Here is a 19,346-nt window from a genome sequence, read left to right as displayed (position 1 = left end):
CTGATCCCTGGGACCCTTAGTTCTGGCTCTTAAGACCTCTAACTGATTGGATAAGGCCAAGACATGTTATTGAGAGTAATTTCCTATACTTGAATCCAACTGATTGTAGACATTAAAGCCATCTATGAAATACTTCCATTGCAAGTAGTAGATCAGTGCTTGACCAAACAACTGGATACACTACCCTGGCCAAGGGAACACATAAAGTTAATCATCACAGTGAGCAAACAAAAAGAAGTCCAGGCAAGAATGAGAGAAAATAAACATAAGAAAGAAAAGAGATCAGGAAGGGGGGACGGAATTTGGGCACATGTTGAGGGTGGTCCTTCTGCTGCTTTCCTTAGGAGGCTTGTACAAGTAAAAATGGCTTAGTTCATCATATAGTATAGCATTCTGACTTTCAAGATTCTTGGACCAGTGAGTTTGCTACTTTGAAAGCTAACCAATGCAAACTTGATTGAGAAATTGACATGGGTAGTCTTTGCTAGTAAGAACAACAGGATATTTAAAAAATGCAACTCAGTAGAACTATGCAAATGTCAACATGGGAGTTATAGTAAAGTACTGTTATTCCATTTCTTCAGCTGTAATTTGGAGAGTCTCACCCTGAAAGTGACATTTCAGAGCATTATATTAGTGATATTATCTGGGAATTAATGGTGGGCTAGTGACCCATGCCACTGTATCGGGTCATTAAGTGTATGGCCATTAATTTCATGGGGAGGTCCTGGGCTCTTGTCTTTCTGGCTGCTAATGAAAACTATTTTAAGAGAAAGGAAAGTTTTCTTTGGGTCAGAGGAATTTTTAAAATCAGATGTCAGGCACAAAAACGTCTTCTTGGTAGAGTTTTTGGGGTGTGAGTGTGTGTTGACTTACCAGACTATGTTCAAGGGTACTTTCTGATGCTTGGAAAGGTAGTGGGGAAGGTAAGGGACGCCTTCAAAAGTCACCAAAAGTAGTACTCACAGTCATAAATGAGTGAGATATTTTGATTGAATTTTTTTTCCAGGGAAAAATAATAATCTCACCAATCTGGTTAAATTCTGTGTTATAGAGGAGGGAGTGCTAGAGTTGGGGCCATAGGCCCCACAAATTATGAGTGCAACTTTTGTGTTTATTCTCCTACTTTAGACTCACCTTGTCCCAGTGAGGCATATGGGGCTCCATGTCTGTTACCTGGGCTCTTAGAATGGCCCTGCAGTAGATATTGTCGATTTTCAGGTACCCAGCTTCCATTCCCCCTTCTCATAGCACTGTGGTTTTATCCTGGGGAGTTACCGCTGTCTTGTGGGATAATAAAGCTGGGTGCTGGACCCCTTTGAGGAGTCCCTGGAGACCATTTTTCTGTCCTGTCATAGCCATGGGGCAGCAGATGACATAAACTCAGCCAGTTGGATTTTCTCCCCACAAATTCTGAATCTGAAAAAGAATGATTAAAATGGAAGGGATGGTTAGGGTCTAAAGATACCAGCAGAAGTATCCAGTGGGGGAAAGAGTTGACTGAGTCTCATCCCAAACTTTCTGGACTGTCCCATTTCTGAGGGCCACAAGCCTAGTTCTCCAGCCCCCTTCTCCACCCTGTGAGCACCCCCACAGCCTTTGATAAATTCCCCTTTTGCTTCAGGTGGTCAGAGTTGTATTGTATTGTTTGCAACCACAGTGCCTTACCTGAAATAGCCCTTCAATTGAACCCCCATCTCCAGAAATTCCTCCAGGCTTTTCCAAATTGTAAGTATGACCTTAACAAGCCTAGGCCTGTCTTGAATGTCTATTGCCTGTGGAGAAAGTTCGTGCTCCATTTTATGGCAGAGCAGCTGCTCCCCACCCTGATGTGATGGAGGTGCCACCTCTTACTCATGAATCATCTCTCATCCTGGCTCATGTTCACATCCTTTAACCTCTTGCCCCAATTTATTTGGCGTGAATATCAACTTTCTGGACTTAGGGCAAGAGTCAACTTCTTTATTGAATCTCTCTTGACCTTCGTCACCCTAGAATTGACAACTCTACATGATTCTGTTAAGATGATCCACTCATTTGTGTCTCCGTGACCATAGTAAATGAAGTTTCCTTGAAGGTGGGCATAGCATCTTATTCATCTTTTATTCCTAGGTGCAAACGTGATTTTCATTTTGGATTTGCAGAATGGGTGGAAAGATGAATGAGTCCATCATCCTTAAGACCATACTCACAACAGGCATCACACCTGTACTTCTAAATTTCTGAGATTGGGCCTGCATTACCTCATAACCGAGGAAGCAGTCCTGACAGTCAGGCCAAACGGAGTGTCGTAAAATGTCTACAAAGATGACTGCAGCTTTACCTCCCATCCTGGTGCCGATAACCTTTACACCGTGGCTTTACTGCCCCTCCCTGTCAAGAAATGGGTTTAATTCTCCTCCCAGTGTCTCTCATCTGGCCTCCTGACTTTATTTGACCTATGTAATGTGGCAGAAGAGGCAATGCAGGACTCTCAAAACTAGGCCTTGAGGAGTTTCTGCCCCTTTGGATCGCCAACCTGACCTCACCAGGAAAGAAGCTCTGTCTAACCTATTGGGGAATTAGGACCAAGGCACTCAGCCAGCAGCCAGCACTGATTGCCAACATGGGAACAAGGTCATCTTCAAACATCCATCACAGGTCAAGCTGCCAGATGATTGCCATCATGTAAATGACGTCCAGGCTGACCAACAGAAGCTCTACCCTGGCGATCGCAGCCCAAACTGCTGACCTGTAGAGCTGTGAGCAGAGAAGAGGTTGTAGTTTTAAGCCTCCCAGTTTTAGGTGAGTTGTTAAGGAGCAATAAAGAACTGATAGAGAAATATAGAGGAACTTCTCAGTAAACATAAGGGACAGGGGTTTATTGTTCTCTTAATACCTTGTGCTCTTCAATAATCGTGATGCTTTGCTTCTGGTTTCCATTTATGATGCTGACCAATGTTGCCAGTGGTCATAATCTCAGATCCTTTGTTGCCTAAATTCCAGGCTGGAGCTTATTTTACTGTTCACTTTTTGCCTACAGACAGTTTGAGGAACAGTTGTGTCATGCTTGGGCTGACAGATGGTTGTGGGACCAGGGGCCATTCTGAATAATAACATTCCAGGTCTGTAAAAGCCATGAAACAATTTAGGGAGTGCAGGTCAATATAGTTCCTCCCATCTGAGAGCCATGTCTCTCTTAGGTGAATTCTGGGGTTGCTTGAGCATATTCCAGAACCATATTGCAAAGGGCAAGAGGTGTGAGACCAGCGATTGGTGGAAGCCACCATCGGCTGGGACCATCTCTGCCAAGGCTATGTTGCTCCTGCTGTGGGAGATATCTTCTGGGTTAGGAGAACACATTTCCTCTTGCATAAGGGGCAAAGTGGGAACGTAACTTTTGCCAAACCCACAAGAAGAAAAGCAAACCCATATAATTTGGACAGAAGGAAGCTGCTCAGATTCTAAGAATCAAATTCCAAGTCCCTTGGCAGCCAGCCCACAAATGGACACAACAAGGCTGGAGGAGGGGGTGGGGAGAAGGAGGGTGGAGGTCTTTGTATCTGTATCTATGTCTGTGGATGTTTACCTTGGTTAATCAGTACACACATAGCGAAGGAGGAATTTGGTTAATAGAATTATCTAGATTTCTGCAAGGTAATCAGTGTTCATTGAACTTTTACTATCTGTGAGGCCCTGTGTTATAGGTTGTGAATGTTTCCTTTTTAAATAATTTCTGAAATGCCCGAGTCAATTTATCTATCTAATTAAGTCCAAGTTAGATTACAAAACTGAATCTGATGACTCAGCTCCTGTGCAGCTGTGGGTGCTGATTCTTCCTAATACAGGATCGAAGCTGGGGGGGAGACAATGGGTAGAGTGTCCATGGGGCCAATGTATTCTTTCATCTGTTTCTTCCATCAACATTTATTGAATACCTTATTACAGATGTATCCCAAGATCTGCAGAGACCACTGAGCCAGGGTCCATATGTCAGAGAGATTACAGTCCAGGGGATTGTTTAAAGACTTGACCCAGATGTTGCTCATTTGAGTAAAATCTTGCTAATAACAGCATGCATTCCAGTTACTTGCATTGTTCTAAAACTGAAGTTCTGCAAGGATATTCTAATTAGTTAATACTAGTTATCTTATGAGGAATGTCATGTTTTGTTTTTTTTTTTTGGCATGGGCAGGCACCGGGAAACAAAGAATGTTATGTTTTGTGTATACTTTTAGTTGTGTTTGTGTGCACACATTTAATTGTGTGTCACATATCTGAGTATGTGTATGTGACTGTATATGGCAGTCAAAAGTTCTGATTAACTGGGTCATTTCTGTGTCTGTGCTTGTGCTTGCATACATGTATGCCCACACAAGCACATGTGACGTGACATGAATACGTGTCTGTGTAAGAGAAGGGTCTCTGTGAGACTTCAGAGGCTGCCACTCCTAGGAGAGAGACTCTGGGGACAGCCCATTGCATGAGGTTTCAGGCCTCAGACAGTAGATCCAGCCTGGGATTTGTGTCGGTGGTCAGGTTTTAGTACTGGAATTCACTAGGAGAATGACTTGGGGTGCTGAAAGCATAACTAAGAATTAGTGGGAGGGAAAGTGATCACAGATGCAGATGAGGTGACAGAATAGAAATGGGTGAAACATTCAAGAGGGTGGGACTGACAGATTCTTCCTAGTAATAGCACTGGGCAGTGCCTCTGTGGAAGGCTACGTGACATAAAGAGTTTTCACATTGAAGCAGAAAGATAGTTCCGAATACCCACATTTCTAGCATGTCTGCACATCAGTTGCTTCCCTCTCCACTTATTGAGATTAAGTGAAATAGCATATATTAAGCTCTTATAATTTAGAATTCTTTCAACAACTATGAGCAACTTTCCTTTTTGGGCTTGAAGCCACTTACAGTGTTTTGCAGGCACCACCCAGGGACAGGAAAAGGACACAGACAGATCCTGCAGCGTGTTCCCCCAAATTCAAATGTGCATCCCCAGTTGGTAAATGTTGAGAAAACACTCTCTTTTCCACTACTTTCAGAGCTATTTGACTTCCTAGGGAGCATAAAAAATATCCACGGAAAAATGAATTTTGCATCTCTCTGATCGTAAGTCTGCAGAACTAGACATGCTCTCTTGGTAGGAGGCTGTAGCACCTGCAGGTGGCAAGTGAAGCACATAAATATTGACACATGCAAGAAAATCAGACATTAAAAAGAAACTCTTCAGGCATAATATTAACCATAACAGCACAGAATCTCATGGGGTCTTGTTTCTTTGTGCTGTGATTAGGGGTGGGGTGTTCTGATCCTGGGGTCTGAGTGAACTGGGTAGGAACTATATCTTTAAAGGCAGAAAAAAAAGATATAAATAAGATCACAAAGCACTTAGTATGTGCTGAGTGTCTTTTCTTCCAAGCAATTTTATATATATCAACTCATTTAATTATTATGAAAATCCTATGAGGTAAGTACAATTGCAGTTGGGGAACAGAGGCTCAGAGAAGTTAAGCAAGTTCTCAGAGTCACACAGCTAATGAGTGGCAAAGCCATGACTTAAGCCTCATCAACTTGCCTCTGAGTGCTCAGAAACCTATCATGCTGTAGCCCCCATTGTAGCTGGACAGAGAAGTTCAAAATATTTTCAAATCAAATTCCAGAAAAACTGGCCTAAATGTGAGATGCAAAATTATAAAACTTTCGGAAGAGACGTAGAACAATATCTTCATGTTCTTAGGGTAAGGAAGGATTTCTTAAATAAGACCCCAAAAGCACTAACCCTAAGGGAAAGACTGATAAATTCAACTATAATAAAGCTAAGAACTTCAGTTCCACAAAATATACTACAGGAAAATGAGTCAACAAACCATAAGGTGGAGAAGATAGTTTCAACAATTATTATGAAAGACGAGTGCCCAGAATACATAAATGACTTCTTCAAATCAGTTAAGAAAAAGACAAATGATTAAAAAAATAGGCAAAGGATATCAACACATTCTTCATAAAAAGGAAATTGAAAGGGCCAATAAATATGTGTGAATGTTCCTGACCTCATTAGGTGTCAAGGAAATGAAAAATGAAACCACCAAGCAATATGATTAAAAACCTATCAGAATGGCCAAAATAAAACATATTGAAATACCAAGTGTTGGTGGGAATGTCAAACAGTAGAAATTATCATACCCTGGTGGGAGCATAAAATGGTGCAATCACCCTGGAAAACGATAGTTGTAGATATTTACACCCTCTTACCCAGAATGTCCTTCTCTGGGTATATACTGTTTCAGTTTGCTAAAGTTGCTGGAATGCAATATAACAGAAATGGATAGGCTTTTACAAAGAGGAATTATTAAGTTGCAATTTTACAGTTCTCAGGCTATGAAAATGTCTGAATTAAGGCATCAAGAAGGAGATACTTTCTCTGAGGAAAGGCTGCTGGCATCTGGGGTTCCTTTGTCACATGGAAAGGCAGATGGCGGCATTTGCTGGTCCTTTACTTCCAGGTTCTGGTTTCAACATGGCTCTCCCAGCTCCTGCAGGTCCTTCTTGCTTCTGGGACATTTTTTTTTTTCTCTGAGCTTTCTCCAAAATGCCTTTGCCTTTTATCCCCTCATAAAGGACTCCAGCAAGGGGATTAAGAGCCATCTTAAATGGGCTGATTTTACACCTCCATGTAAACAATCTAAGCAAAAGATCCCACCCAGTAGGTCTGCACACATAAGGAAGGATGGAAAGAACATAAGCTTTTCTGCAGTACATAACAGATTCAAACCAGCACATTACCTAGGGAAATTCATGCACAACGACACCAAGAAACAGGTACAAACAGTAAATAATGTTCAGAATAGCTTTGTTTATAATTGCCCCAAACTGGAAACAACCGAAGCATCTATTAATAGGGGAGTGGATAAATAAATCATAGTAATGCATGCAGCAGAATACTATTCAGCAGGGAAAGGAGTGGGTCACAGCTACACACAATAGCATGTGTGAGTTTACAACATAAGAATGAGTCATGAGTGTAAGAAAAAAGGTGTTCTTTTTCCATGGCTGGTACCGCCAAGCACCCTGTTCTTTTTTTGATATTTAACTGGCTTTATTGTTTTTTTCTTTAACTTTTTTTTATTGTATAGTATAACATACATTCAAAGCAAAGAAATAAAAAAAGCAATCATTTTCAAAGCACTCTTCAATGAGTGGTTACAGGACAGATCCCAGAGTTTGTCATGGGCTACCATACGATCCTCCCATATTTTTCCTTCTAGCTGCTCCAGAATATAGGAGGCTAGAGGGTTTAAACACTTCTTTATCATCACAATCCACTTTTCTTCTTCTTTTTTTTGTGAAAAATAACTTATATACAAAAAAGCTCTAAGTTTCAAAGCACAGTACCACAATTAGTTGTAGAACATATATCAGGCTTTGACACGGGTTACAATTTCACAATTTTAGGTTTTTACTTCTAGCTGCTCTAAAATACTGCAGACTAGAAGAGATATCAGTTTAATGATTCAGCATTCATATTCATTTGTTAAGTCCTATCCTTTATGTATATTTCTACCATCACCTTTGATCTTTCCATACCTCTCTTTAGGGGTGTTTGGGTTATGGAAAATCTAAATTTTTGATATTGGAAGGGTCTGTCACTAATTTGGGGTAGGGAGGTGGGACTATCTGATGTTCTGGAGAGGCTGGCCTAAGTGTCAGGACTTTCTGGTCCAGGGACCCATCTGGAGGTTGTAGGTTTCTAGTGCCTGGAACCTTGTGAAATCTTATATATTGCCCTAGGTGTTCTTTAGGATTGGCTGGAATAGTCCTGGTTCCACCCTGTTCTTTGGTGCTTAATGGTGGCGAGAAGCAAAAACAGCCTCTGTAACTCACCAACCATGAAGTGTGTGCAGCTCGATTTTCCACAGACCGAGGGTCTTGGACATGTTCTGTTCTCTCTGTTTACAAGACAAATATACACTCAAGCATTATTGGGTTACAAAGTTTCCCTTCTATTTTCATTTTCATATTCTGCCCCTGTTTCCTCTAAGTCCTCACCTTTAATGTTTTCCCCACTAAATATACCTGCATAATTTTACTTGGGGAATCCTGGCGGCCTCAACACATTTCAGGAAAAGCTTCTGCTGTCACTTAGACTCCCTCTTTCTGAATTCCGTGACCATCCCCATCCACCTCCTCTCCAGGAATAAGCCATTCCATACCATTTTAGTTAATTTTTGCCAACTTCCTATGGGCCAGGTACTAGCCTTAGTTCTTTGCATACATTATTTCATTTGAGCTCCACACGATCTCATGAATGATCTACTTTCATTATCCCCATTTTGCAGATGAGAAAACTGAGGCACAGAATAGTTAGGTAACTTGCTTAATGTCGCATAGTTGGTAAAGGGCAGAGCCAGGATTCAAACCCAAGCAACTGGGTCCTAGAGACCATGGTTTTAGCTCCAACACTACTGTCCCTGGGTAAAACATTTCTTCTAGAAAAACACTAGACTCTAAGAGTTCCTCCGGCGAATGAAAACTTCTCCATCTTTTTCCATATGTATGCATATTTTAAAATTTTGTACTGGATAGTCAACATTAAAAATACTGTATTTCATGGACCTTTGATGGGAAAATGCACCAATATTTTATGTGTCATTTGAATTATGACACAAGTTCTTCATAAAAGTTCCATGTGACTCATGAACAGGCCACATCTGCCTCTTATTGTTTTGAAATTCTTTCACAAATTCCAAAGGTTTTTGCAATTTCTCCTGCCTTCAATCTCAATAACAAAAGCTATTATATGGCTTCAATTACTTGTAGGTATCTTTCTTTCCGAGGTCCTATAAAGGGCTTAGCTGTTATTGTCTAAGAAAATGTGAAATTGCTGTTATTCCTTTAATGTCAAATATTTGGTTTTGCTAATATCACATTGACATCCACTGCTCTGTTTTTCGGCAAACATAATAAACATTTCATTTCAATGTTGAATCAATGTCTATTTTGAAGATTATTCTCCTTTTTATCAAGAACATTTTTTTTTTTTTTACCACAGATCTATATCTTGTTTATTTACCAAGAGGACAGATACGTTTGAAATCAGCAGCATCACTCTAGGATAGGTGGAGGGAGGAGGCTGCTTCTTCTCGGCAGCTCATGGCCCACTTCCAAGGCCCCAGGACATGCTCAGAGCAGACGGTGAAGTTCAGGTTTGTTACAACATGATAGGAGCCAGGCTCAAAACAGGACAGAAACTTCCCCTTTATCTGTCACTTAGTCAGACCACCCCAACTGGTGGTAGATTACTTCAAAGAGACTGAGCCAAAGGCACTTTATAAAAAAAGCATTTTACAGCATGATACACCTCTCCCAACAGACCTTTGGGGGTTCTTAGTAGATAAGCAAGCATAACTTTAGTGGATAGGAAGCAACTTACATTTACTAGGTGATTTACCTTTTTGTATCCAAACCCGTTGCCTTGGGCCAACCAAAGGGCAGCTGCCGTGGTCCTCATATTCCAGCACTAAGTTTGCCTCCACACTTCTCAGGATGAGAGGGGCCAGAGTGGCCCCTGCAGTTGGCCTAAACTCAGGAAATGATCAACTTAGTTCAGTTTATCTTCTACCCTCTGACATTCTGGTTATTCCTTCCGTAAGACAGAATGAACCTTGAATTCTGGATGTTGGTGGCCCAGACTCTGCCTACTATTCAATCTCAGGCGGGAACATGTGGCTGAGGGCTAACTCTTTCCTGAAACAATGAGAGCTGCCCAAGCCTGAAATATTTTACATGGATCCCAATTCGACTTGGCAGCATGCCTCCTGAATAGAAGTAGCTCAGCTGGTACACAGATGGGAAAGTGGCACACTCATGTATTCAACCTAAGGCTCTGCTTGGTGACTGATGGTGAAGGAGAAGAGATAGATGTCATGGCACATCACACTGGTATCTTTACAAGGCAAGAACATTAAGTGGTGGAAGAAGAATCTGGGGGTAAGGAGAATATGTCATGCTGAAAACCAAAATATTTTCTTGGTACACATCTTCATATGGAATAAACCCAGTCAAATATGGATAGAGAGATAAACAGAGAACTACAGATATCCATATGCCATTGCTTGGGGCCCAGCTAAGTGTTCCCTGCATGGCCTTGCTTATTCTGCCTCTCTGAGGCTATAGGGAGAGGAGGGCTGTCTAAACTGGGTCCAACTGTTTGGCGTACAACTGCCTCTCCTACCTATTTCAGACTCACCTATAGGGCAGAATGTATCCCAAAAAGCTCTGAAGTCTTCATTATGATTCACAGGCATCTGTGAGATATAAATCCCCACAGGAAAGCTATCAGAGTTCACCTGAACAAGCCAACAGGAGTGTTCCCTTCCCAACTCTGAGGCTCAAGCCCACAGCCCAGGATGCTTTGGATAGTTGCCACAGAATTGAAAGAAAATGGAAAAGGTCCAATTTAAAAGCCAGAATATATTTTGCTAAAAATATATGTATATGCCTTCAAGAGAGTGTGCTTCCTGAGGGCATCTTGCACAGTTAGTTCCAACATAAACAGGAACAAAAGGTAACAGCTTCATCCAGTAGAAAACTAGCAGCATCATTTGAGATCTTGGGCCCTCTGTGGTGGGGCAGGAGTGCCTGGTCAACAGAGCTATAACTCATCCATCATGGCAAGCAAATCATCCCCCTTGCTGGTGCTCTGTTTTGGCTGGTCTGTGATCTCAAATTCCCCCATGATACGAGCCAGCTCTTCTTTTCTTTCCTGGTCCTGGGTAGCCTGTATGTTGATAACTTCATAGGATAATTCTTCTGGCCTGGTTAATGCTGCTTGTTCCTCTTCTTCATCTGTGGTAAAGAGATTCAGCCGGAATCCTGGCTCAGGACCTAAGGGTTTCTTAATCTCCATTCCTCCCATTAGCCTGGCCAGGAAATCCAGCTCTTCTTTAGCAAGAGGGTTTGGAGCCAAGCTTTCCTCTGTCCGTGAAGCTAAGTTCTTTGATGCTCCAGACATATGTGTTTCCACAGGCCGGTTCACACTGTACATATTGGTTCCCAGCTCCAGGAATCGGTCTCCATAAAGTTCAAAAGAACCTTCTTTTGGTGCAGTGACATAGTTTCCACCATGCTTGAATTTTACCTTCTTTACTTCTTCACCTTTGTTGTTGAACATTCTGATGAGTCCAGGAACTTCAGTCCCCCAGGGAACTGGCCCGGACACTGGCAACACAAAGCGACCATTAGAATTCTGAACTCTGTCCTTTAGAAATATGGACACTCGGATGTGCAGGTCCTGGAAGAAGCTGAGGAGCATCTGACGTATCAGCTGGAACTCCCCAGCAGAGAGACCCCCGTAAGTATCAGTCAGCAGCCGAAAAGTCTCATCCACTTGATGCAGGATGGTTGGGGAGTCTCGGATGAATTCCTTGATGGCATCTAGATGGTTGAAAGTGACCAGCAACACATCCTTGGGACGGGGGCACAGTAACACTTGATATTTGAAAGCCATCGTCATCAGATCATAGAGCTTATCCATGCTGGCCTGGTTCAGTCTCATAATGGAGGCATGAGCCAGGCGGTCGTAGATAGTCCTCAGGGCCTTCTTGGAGTAGAGCTCTTGAGGTTTGAACAATTCCTCCATAAACTTTCTGTTGAACATGGTTGAGATGATGTCGTTCAGGACTTTGCGGGCCTTGTCTCCCGGGATGTTCTGGGCCTGCAGCCGCTGGTCCAGGATGTAAAGCATCTCCCCGCCCAAGTTCAAGAAGAGCAACGGTAGCGTCCGCACTGACATGATGCTGGGAGTAAGACCGGTGTAAGGCCCCGGGGCCTGTAGCCAGCGCAAGAACATTTTTTTAACATGCCAAAAAGTGGAAAGAATAGAATAATGAACTCCCATGAACCCACGATCTAACTGCCAGCCTCTACTTCTCTTTGCTTGTAGGTCTCCTCTAAAAGAGCTATGGAAAGTCACTCTGTCTACACCCTGCCTCCACAGCCCTCAACCTGTTGCTTTGGGGAATTGACACGAACATCCCAGATCTCCCACTTGTTGGGTGGGATTACTCCAAGACTTTTATTCTACTACATTTCCAGAATTTAATCAAGGCGATGAGGTCCCGAATACAATGAATCCAGTAGCAGCTGGAATCCTAGCAAATTCTTTATTGACTGTCTAGTCTTGCTTGGCTCACTTTTCTCTTCCTTTGACAGTTTTTCTTGCATCTCTTAAATAACTCCTTGCATCTGAATCCTTGTTGCAAGTTCTATTTATGGAGTAACCCAGACTGAGAGACTAGGTCTTGGGGGGTGTGTGAATCTTGTTTCTTACAAAGAAAAGTTCAATTCCTAGACCCCCGTCCTGTGGGTGTGAGCCTATTAGTTAGTAGGACCATTGAAGATGTTATCAGTTAAGATGTGACCAAACTGAATGAGGGTGAGCCTTCATCCAATATGTCTGAAGTCTTTGTAAGCAAAGGAAATTGGACATGGAAGTAGAAGCCAGAGGGAGGAGACATAAGGAGACAAATCGCCATGCAACCAGGAATTGTTGGAAAGCCATCACCAGAAGTCTGGAGACTTTGGAGAAAGCACAGTCTTGCTGAACACTTTGATTTTGGGCTCTTAGCCTCTCAAATTGTGAGATGATAAATTCCTGTTGTTTAAGCCAAGACATTGTGTGATAGTTGTCAGAGCAGCCTCGGCAAACTAAAATTTAGGTGAGAGGACTGGTCATTTAATTTTCTCAGGGCGCAGATTTTTCACTTCTTAGGTGATCTGAAAAGCTCACAAATGTACTGTGGTAGAGTTTCTCCTACTTTTTGCATGTACCACTTATTTGGAGCTTGGAACATACCTGTGTTTTGTTTTCCCTCTTTTACAGATGAGGAAACAGGCTCTGAGAGTTTTCGTGAGATGTACACACAGCTTTTAAGTGAATAAGCTGAGACTGGAGTGCAGGTCTTTGGTCTCTGAGACCAGTCAGCTCCTTCTACTGGTCCTTTCTCAAAGTTGTTCTTATATTTCTCGGAGTCCAAGAAGCAAAGAAATGATAGTTCAATGTGTGTAACAGATTCCATTATCTGAGTTTGTTTTTTGAGGCCATGGTCAGCCTTGGCTAGAGGAAGTGCTCCTGGGTGTTTCTGGTACCCTGTGTATGCTTAAAACCTCCACAGGTTTGCTGAGCCTTAAGGGATCCATTTGCATTTCATTATTTCTCACCCTTTGGGCAAATCCTTGTGGTCCCCTCTAGTAAACTTGGACCGTGGTTTCCAGTGTCACAGTTAAACCCAGAAGCACAGTCAGAGCTGCCTTCTGTTGATGTTGTCCCAAAAGGTCAACACTTCTTCACCTGGCTGAGTCCTCCCAGCAATGTTAACCAGTTCCTGGCACTGACTGTCACCAAGATCTTTGTTGTGTGACATCCTGGGGGGAGGGGGGAGGAAGGATGGTCACTGAGTCCTAGGAGTAGGACTCTCTGCCTGTCAGAGATAATTTCCCCCAACAAGACAATATTCCTGGCAGGAATATTAGCCATCCTAGAGAAGATATCTTTGGATGATGTCCACCTTTAGTCTAAATCTCTATACTGGGGTAGAAGACCCACATCCCACTCAACTCTCAGGCAGGAAAACAAGTGTAGGGCTCTGTAACCTTGTCAATATCTGTCTTGGACTTGTTTGCATCTCTTTCCCATTCATTTTTGGAACATCCTTCCTCTCCAGCAGCTTTCCCTATTAGCTCTGTCCCTCATTCTTAATCTACTGCTCTCCCTTATTGCTTGAAAGGAGACAAAATTTAGTCAACCTGACTTGGGCTTGGCATTCCTCAGGGCAGGCTCACCTCCATCTGCTCCTGCCCATGTTAGGTAACTACATCATCAGAGCCAGCACTAGCTGCCAGGGCCTCATCTGGTGCTGATTGCTTGGCTAGCACCTGGCTGGGCCAGACATGGCCACTCACAATGAGTACTTGAAAAAGTGACACCACTGACTTAGGTTGCTTTTCTATCTCTGAACAGAAACAGCAAAGACTATGCTGAGCCTTTGGAAACCCAAATGCTTGGATACTATCGGGGCTAGCTTTATTCTCTTTCATGGGCTGTCTTTATTTCAAGAGGCAGTTTTGGCTATCAACCATGATCATGGTCACACTGATGGAAAGGCAGTGCTGCTATGATTAAGGGAGGCAGCAGTTAGTCCCATCGTTATGTAGTATGATGTATTAGCTGCAGCAGGGACTCACACTCATATCACCATGGAGTGGGTGTTCAGTCAAAAGAACCCTTGCTAATGCAGCAGTGCTAGTAGGAGGGGTAACACTGATGTGACTCTCAGTCTTCAGTGTCTTAGCACACATGCGGGGAACCATGGATCTGAGTGGAAGTTACTTCCTAGGAAGTATAAGAAAGGATTGGATTAAAATAGATCAATTGTTGAGTAAGAGATTCTGAGGGGATGGGACTCAGGACAAGTAAATTGCAGACAGGGAAGAGGTCATGAAGTTAGAGTTTTGGGTGCCACTCACCTGGGAAACACTGGTGAGATTATTTAATGAAGGGGCAGAACAAAGGTGCTAGAGATGTGGGAGAAGGGGAGAAGGAATGTGCAGAGTAGGCAGTAAGGGCGACAACCATTATTCTTCTTAGTTTTACCTCAGCTCACCCCTCGCCTTGATCTTCCCAGTCCAAATTTAGGGAAGTCTTTCCAATCAATTTGTGGGTTATGACACCTCAATTTTTATTCTACTTTTTTTTTCAGAAGCAGTATGGAATGGTGGAAAAAAGCAATAGACCTTAGTCAAGGGATATGACTTAAGCTCTGAGTCTCTGAATTTTCATCAGTAATGTAGGAGAAATACAGAATTTTATGAAGATCAAATAAGATTATGGGTCTAAAGTGTTTTCTAAACTATAAAACTCCTAGGCAAATGTCAAATTAAATTATCTTAGAAAATACCTCTCTTTACTTTCTCAACCATGCTCACCTTTCAAGAATTAGTCAAAGGTTTCACCACCTTTCCCTGAGGTAAAAAGAAGCTTTTTTGGATTTTACATTATATATGTAAATAATACGAGGCATTATTTCAATAGGCCCAGAGGCAGCATTTGTTTTTTCTTATGGACTTAAAGAAGCTGTCCAGTGTGTCATCTCTTAAAAGGTTGAGAGGAGAGAGTGCTGTGCCTGAGGAGGGGTTTGGAGCTAAATGAATGACCCTTCAAAGATGAAAAAGCTGTGCTGCCTGAGACATTTTGTTTGGTGAGTTCTCAGCCTGCAACAAAAAGCCTTTCCCAGTTTGTGGGATTCAGAAGGCCAGGCATTGTTGCCTGAAACCCTCTGCAAGTGTCAAGCCCATTTTTAGGCTGAGGAAAGCATAGTTTTAATTGAACTTTTCCTTCAACTTCTGCCCTCCACAGCTACGACAGGACTTCCCATGCTGATATGCCCTTTCTATGATGCCCAACAGGAAAAAGTAAATTATCTCCAAAGAAATCTGTTTGGACAGGAATAGCTAAGTTTGGGAAGTGTTTGTTTTTTTTCAAGTCACAATATCCTTTTGCTGCTTTCAGGATCAAGTCTGTGTTTGAAACACCAGGTCTTTATGTAGGTAGAAAAAGAAAATTAACAGCAATAAAGGTGAAGGAAGGAGTGGGCCAACTGGAAGCAATGAAACCCAGGAGAGAAGAGCCAGCAGACGTCACCATGTACCTTGCTATCTGACAGAGGAGCCTAGAAAGTGCTTAGAGAGAGAGAGAGAGAGAGATTAGAAAGAGAATGACCTGGGAGAAGCTAAGAGAGAAGGAAATACCTGAGACACTTTGGAGACAGCCATGAAACCAGAACCAGGAGAAAAGGGCCAGCAGATATCGCCATATACCTTCCCATGTGATAGAGGAACCCCAGAAACCAGCAGCCTTTCCTTAAGAAGGTATCTTCCTCTTGATGCCTTAATTTGGACATTTTCTATGGCCTTAGAACTATAAATTTGCAGTCTTATAAATCACCATTGAAAAAGCCAACCCATTTCTGGTAAATAGTATCCTGGCATCTTTAGAAAACCAAAACAGTAAACTTCACAGCTGTAACCACTGAATTTCTGGCATATGTTGAGCTAGATATCAAGCACCCCTTAAGAAATAGAAGGAGAGTTTCTGGATCAATTAGAGCAAGTGCACCTAGACATTTGGCAATAGCATTCTTGGTTCCTTCTGCACACTCACAATGCTTTAGTTATAAGAATCAGATGTTTTCAACATATGATTTAAGGCCCCATTGATGCAGAGCTAATAATTCCCGTCAATAAATGATGCAAAAGATACCACCTCTTGAGTTTACTGGTTATTTCTTATAAGAGAAATGACAGATGTTCAGGAAGGTTGCCCATACTAATGTTGCCTATTGCATAGGATACAGCTGATTTGACTTCTTCACTAGAAAATGAGAGACCTTCCCATAGTATAGATTTTAGTCCCAGCTGCCCACTTAAGTCACTGTGATGTCCAACTTATCTAAGAGAAAGTAGGAGCTAAGAGACAAATGGAATCTGTAGACCCTGAGTTCTTGATATCTTGAATAAACTGACCTACTACAACTGGTCCCTCTTTAGGGCGTACTCAAATAAGGGTAGCTACACATTTGGCAATGGAATTATAAACTTGCTTATGAGTAAGAGCTGTACTCTGAGAGTAGATAGGACCTGTCCACATGCACAACAAATCCATGTACCCTCGGTTATTTGTTCCAGTCACAACTAGAGCTTGGAAAAATTCTAGCATGGCACTAAGAGCTCCACCCTGCAACAAGGGTGCTCTTCCATTGTTTTTTTTTTGAGATATCCTCTCAATATTGCTTCTCTTCCTTCTGTTATGACTCCTTCTCTATCCTTGCTTCACTTTAAGTCCTAGAGTTCCCAGGGGTTATGTCCTCAACTTTCTTCTGGGTTCATGCATTGTGAGTGCTCTAAAGGCTTCAAGTATAATCTATATGCTGATGACGCCCCAATTCATATTTCTTTCATTCATTTATTCATTCATTTAACAAATATTTCTGAGTGCTCAGTATGGGCCAAGCACTCTTCTAGGCTCTTGGGATACGACATTGAGTACATCATAATAATATCTCTGCATTTATGAAGCTTTCATTCTAGTAGCAGGGTGAGAATGGGGACAGACTATACACCATAAACTACATAAACCAAGAAAATTGTGTAATGTGGAAATGATGCTTTGCAGAAAGGAAAAGCAAAGCAGAGTAATCAGACACAGAAGTGCCAGGAAACTACAGGTAGGAGGAGGTTACAATTTTAGATAGGACAATCAGAGTAGACCTCATTGAGAAGATAACATTTGAGCATAACTTTGAAGGAGCTAAAAGGAAATCAGCCATGCAGCAATCTACATTCATGAAGAGAGAATTGCCAGTACAAATACCCTGAGGTGCATGCTTGTCCTGTTCAAGGAATAGCAATGAAATCAGTGTGACTAGAGCAGATGATCCCAGGGAAGAAATGTAGGAGATGTGGTCAAATGGAAATAAGGAGTGGGCAGAACATTATGGGCCCACTGGGCTGTGTTAAGAACTTTGGCCTTTGTTCTTAGTGAACCAGAGAACCTTGCAGGGTTTTGAACAGAGGAGTCACATATCTGATTTATAGCCCAGACATGCCTATTCTATCTCCAGACTGACAGAATCAATTGCTTTTTGGATGTCTTTTGGGTATCTCAAGATAAATATATAAAACACTGAACTCATTGTGTTTCTACAAGACAGGAACCTCCTTTTGTATTATCATCTTAATTGTTTTAATTACACCATTCATCTGATCATCCCATTCAGAAAGAATTCCCACTTCCTTATATCAAGTCAGTTTGAAGCTACCCCTTAAATATTCTCCTCTCCATTTCCACTGTCACAGTATTTATTATTGTCTTGTGCTTGGTCTGGTCAGATACTGGTGTTGAGTTGTTTTGGTTTGCTAAATGCTGCCAGAATGCAAAATAGGAGAAATGGATTTGTTTTGAAAAAGTGAATATATTGGCCGGGCCACAGTGGCTCAGCAGGCAGAGTTCTCGCTTGCTATGCTGAAGACCTGGATTTGATTCCTGGTGCCTGCCCATGCGAAAAAAAAAAAAGGGGGGGGGGATATATTAAGTTATAGGTTTACAATTATAAGGCCATAAAAATGTCCAAAATAAGGCATTCAGGGAAAGATACCTTGACTCAAGAAAGGTTGATGGGTTCTCTGTTATCTGGGAAGACACATGGCTGGAGATTGATGATCCTTTGGCTTCTGGTTTCAAACAACTTCCCAGGAGGCATTTTCTTTCTGCATCTCCAAACATCTGGGTCTTGTATTGGCTCTCAAGCAACTGTTCTTCAAGTGTCTCAGCTTCCTCCAAAATGTTTCCCCTTTTAAAAGATCCACTTTGAATAGGCAGAGTCACATATCCATCTACTCAAGAGGCCACTCCCACAATTGGGCATGTCACATCTCCATGGAACAATCCAGTCAGAGCTTCCACACCAAACCATAGGTCTGCCCCCACAAGATTGGATTGGGAAAGAAAACATGGCTTTTCTGGGGTCCATAATTTCAAACCAGCACAGTTGTACACAGAAGTTACTGTGAAGCTGATGGGAAATCTAAAGGGGGCAGACCTTACTAACATCAGCCCTTTCTTCTTCTTTCTTTCCCCTTTGTCCTGTCTAGGACATGATTTTCAGGCAGTAGCCATCTTGTTAACAGTGAGAACAATATCAAAATACTAATGGTGGTGTTTCTATTGCTGTATAGAAACACCATCTATTGCTATTGTCTATTGCTTTCATCATCAGATGAAAGGGGTTAATTCCCTAAAGGAAAAATCTCCTCAAGGAAAAGAGGCAGGGCCCATCTCAAGTGGAGTCCCTGCTTCAGGGAATTCAGACTCCAGGGGCTGGAAAACAGAAGCAACTAAAGCTCCACCTACTACCTCAGCCTCTGTCTCAAGAACACCACTGAAAGAGAGAAGCTCCTAAAATGAAAGGCACCATACCACTTTACACTTGTGGAGAGCTGTTGGCTGACAAGTGCCATGCACTGAGTAGGATAGGAAAAACACAGAGTCTAGAGGTTTCACAGGAAAGTCTGACAATGTGCTGGGTCTCACCCTCAGGGAAAACTGATGCTGGTTACTCTCTCCTGAGATGTGGGCCCGTCTGGTCTGGGAAAATTCATCACCATGATCATTTTTAGAACATTTGCATCACTCCAGAGAAAGAAATAAAAAAAACCATACATTTCATCTACCCAATATATTTTACCCCTTATGTCCCCTATTATTTAATTATTTTTATCCATATTTTTTTACTCATTTGTCCATA

At 42.1% G+C, this 19,346-nt stretch overlaps 1 protein-coding gene and 1 long non-coding RNA gene across 6 annotated transcripts in view; one reads left to right on the top strand and one right to left on the bottom strand.

The window, feature by feature from the left end:
* LOC143661257 (uncharacterized) overlaps nucleotides 1-19,346 on the top strand; it is a 313,222-nt gene that overhangs the window by 215,501 nt on the left and 78,375 nt on the right. The gene's annotated exons all lie outside the window — the stretch shown is intronic.
* Nucleotides 10,439-11,822, bottom strand: LOC143661255 (protein OSCP1). Its single transcript, XM_077134749.1, has one exon. The coding sequence runs from the start codon at nucleotides 11,777-11,779 to the stop codon at nucleotides 10,640-10,642; it is 1,140 nt and encodes a 379-aa protein (XP_076990864.1). The 5' UTR covers nucleotides 11,780-11,822; the 3' UTR covers nucleotides 10,439-10,639.

This window comes from Tamandua tetradactyla, chromosome 17, assembly GCF_023851605.1.
Source record: "Tamandua tetradactyla isolate mTamTet1 chromosome 17, mTamTet1.pri, whole genome shotgun sequence".
In the NCBI taxonomy this organism is placed as follows: Eukaryota; Metazoa; Chordata; class Mammalia; order Pilosa; family Myrmecophagidae; genus Tamandua; species Tamandua tetradactyla.
The sequence above is the reverse complement of the archived record's forward strand: the minus strand, read 5'-3'. Positions and strand labels throughout refer to the sequence as shown.

Bases quoted from the DNA above. Each gene is read 5' to 3' on its own strand.
- LOC143661255 (XM_077134749.1), bottom strand. From the start codon at position 11,779: ATGTCAGTGCGGACGCTACCGTTGCTCTTCTTGAACTTGGGCGGGGAG.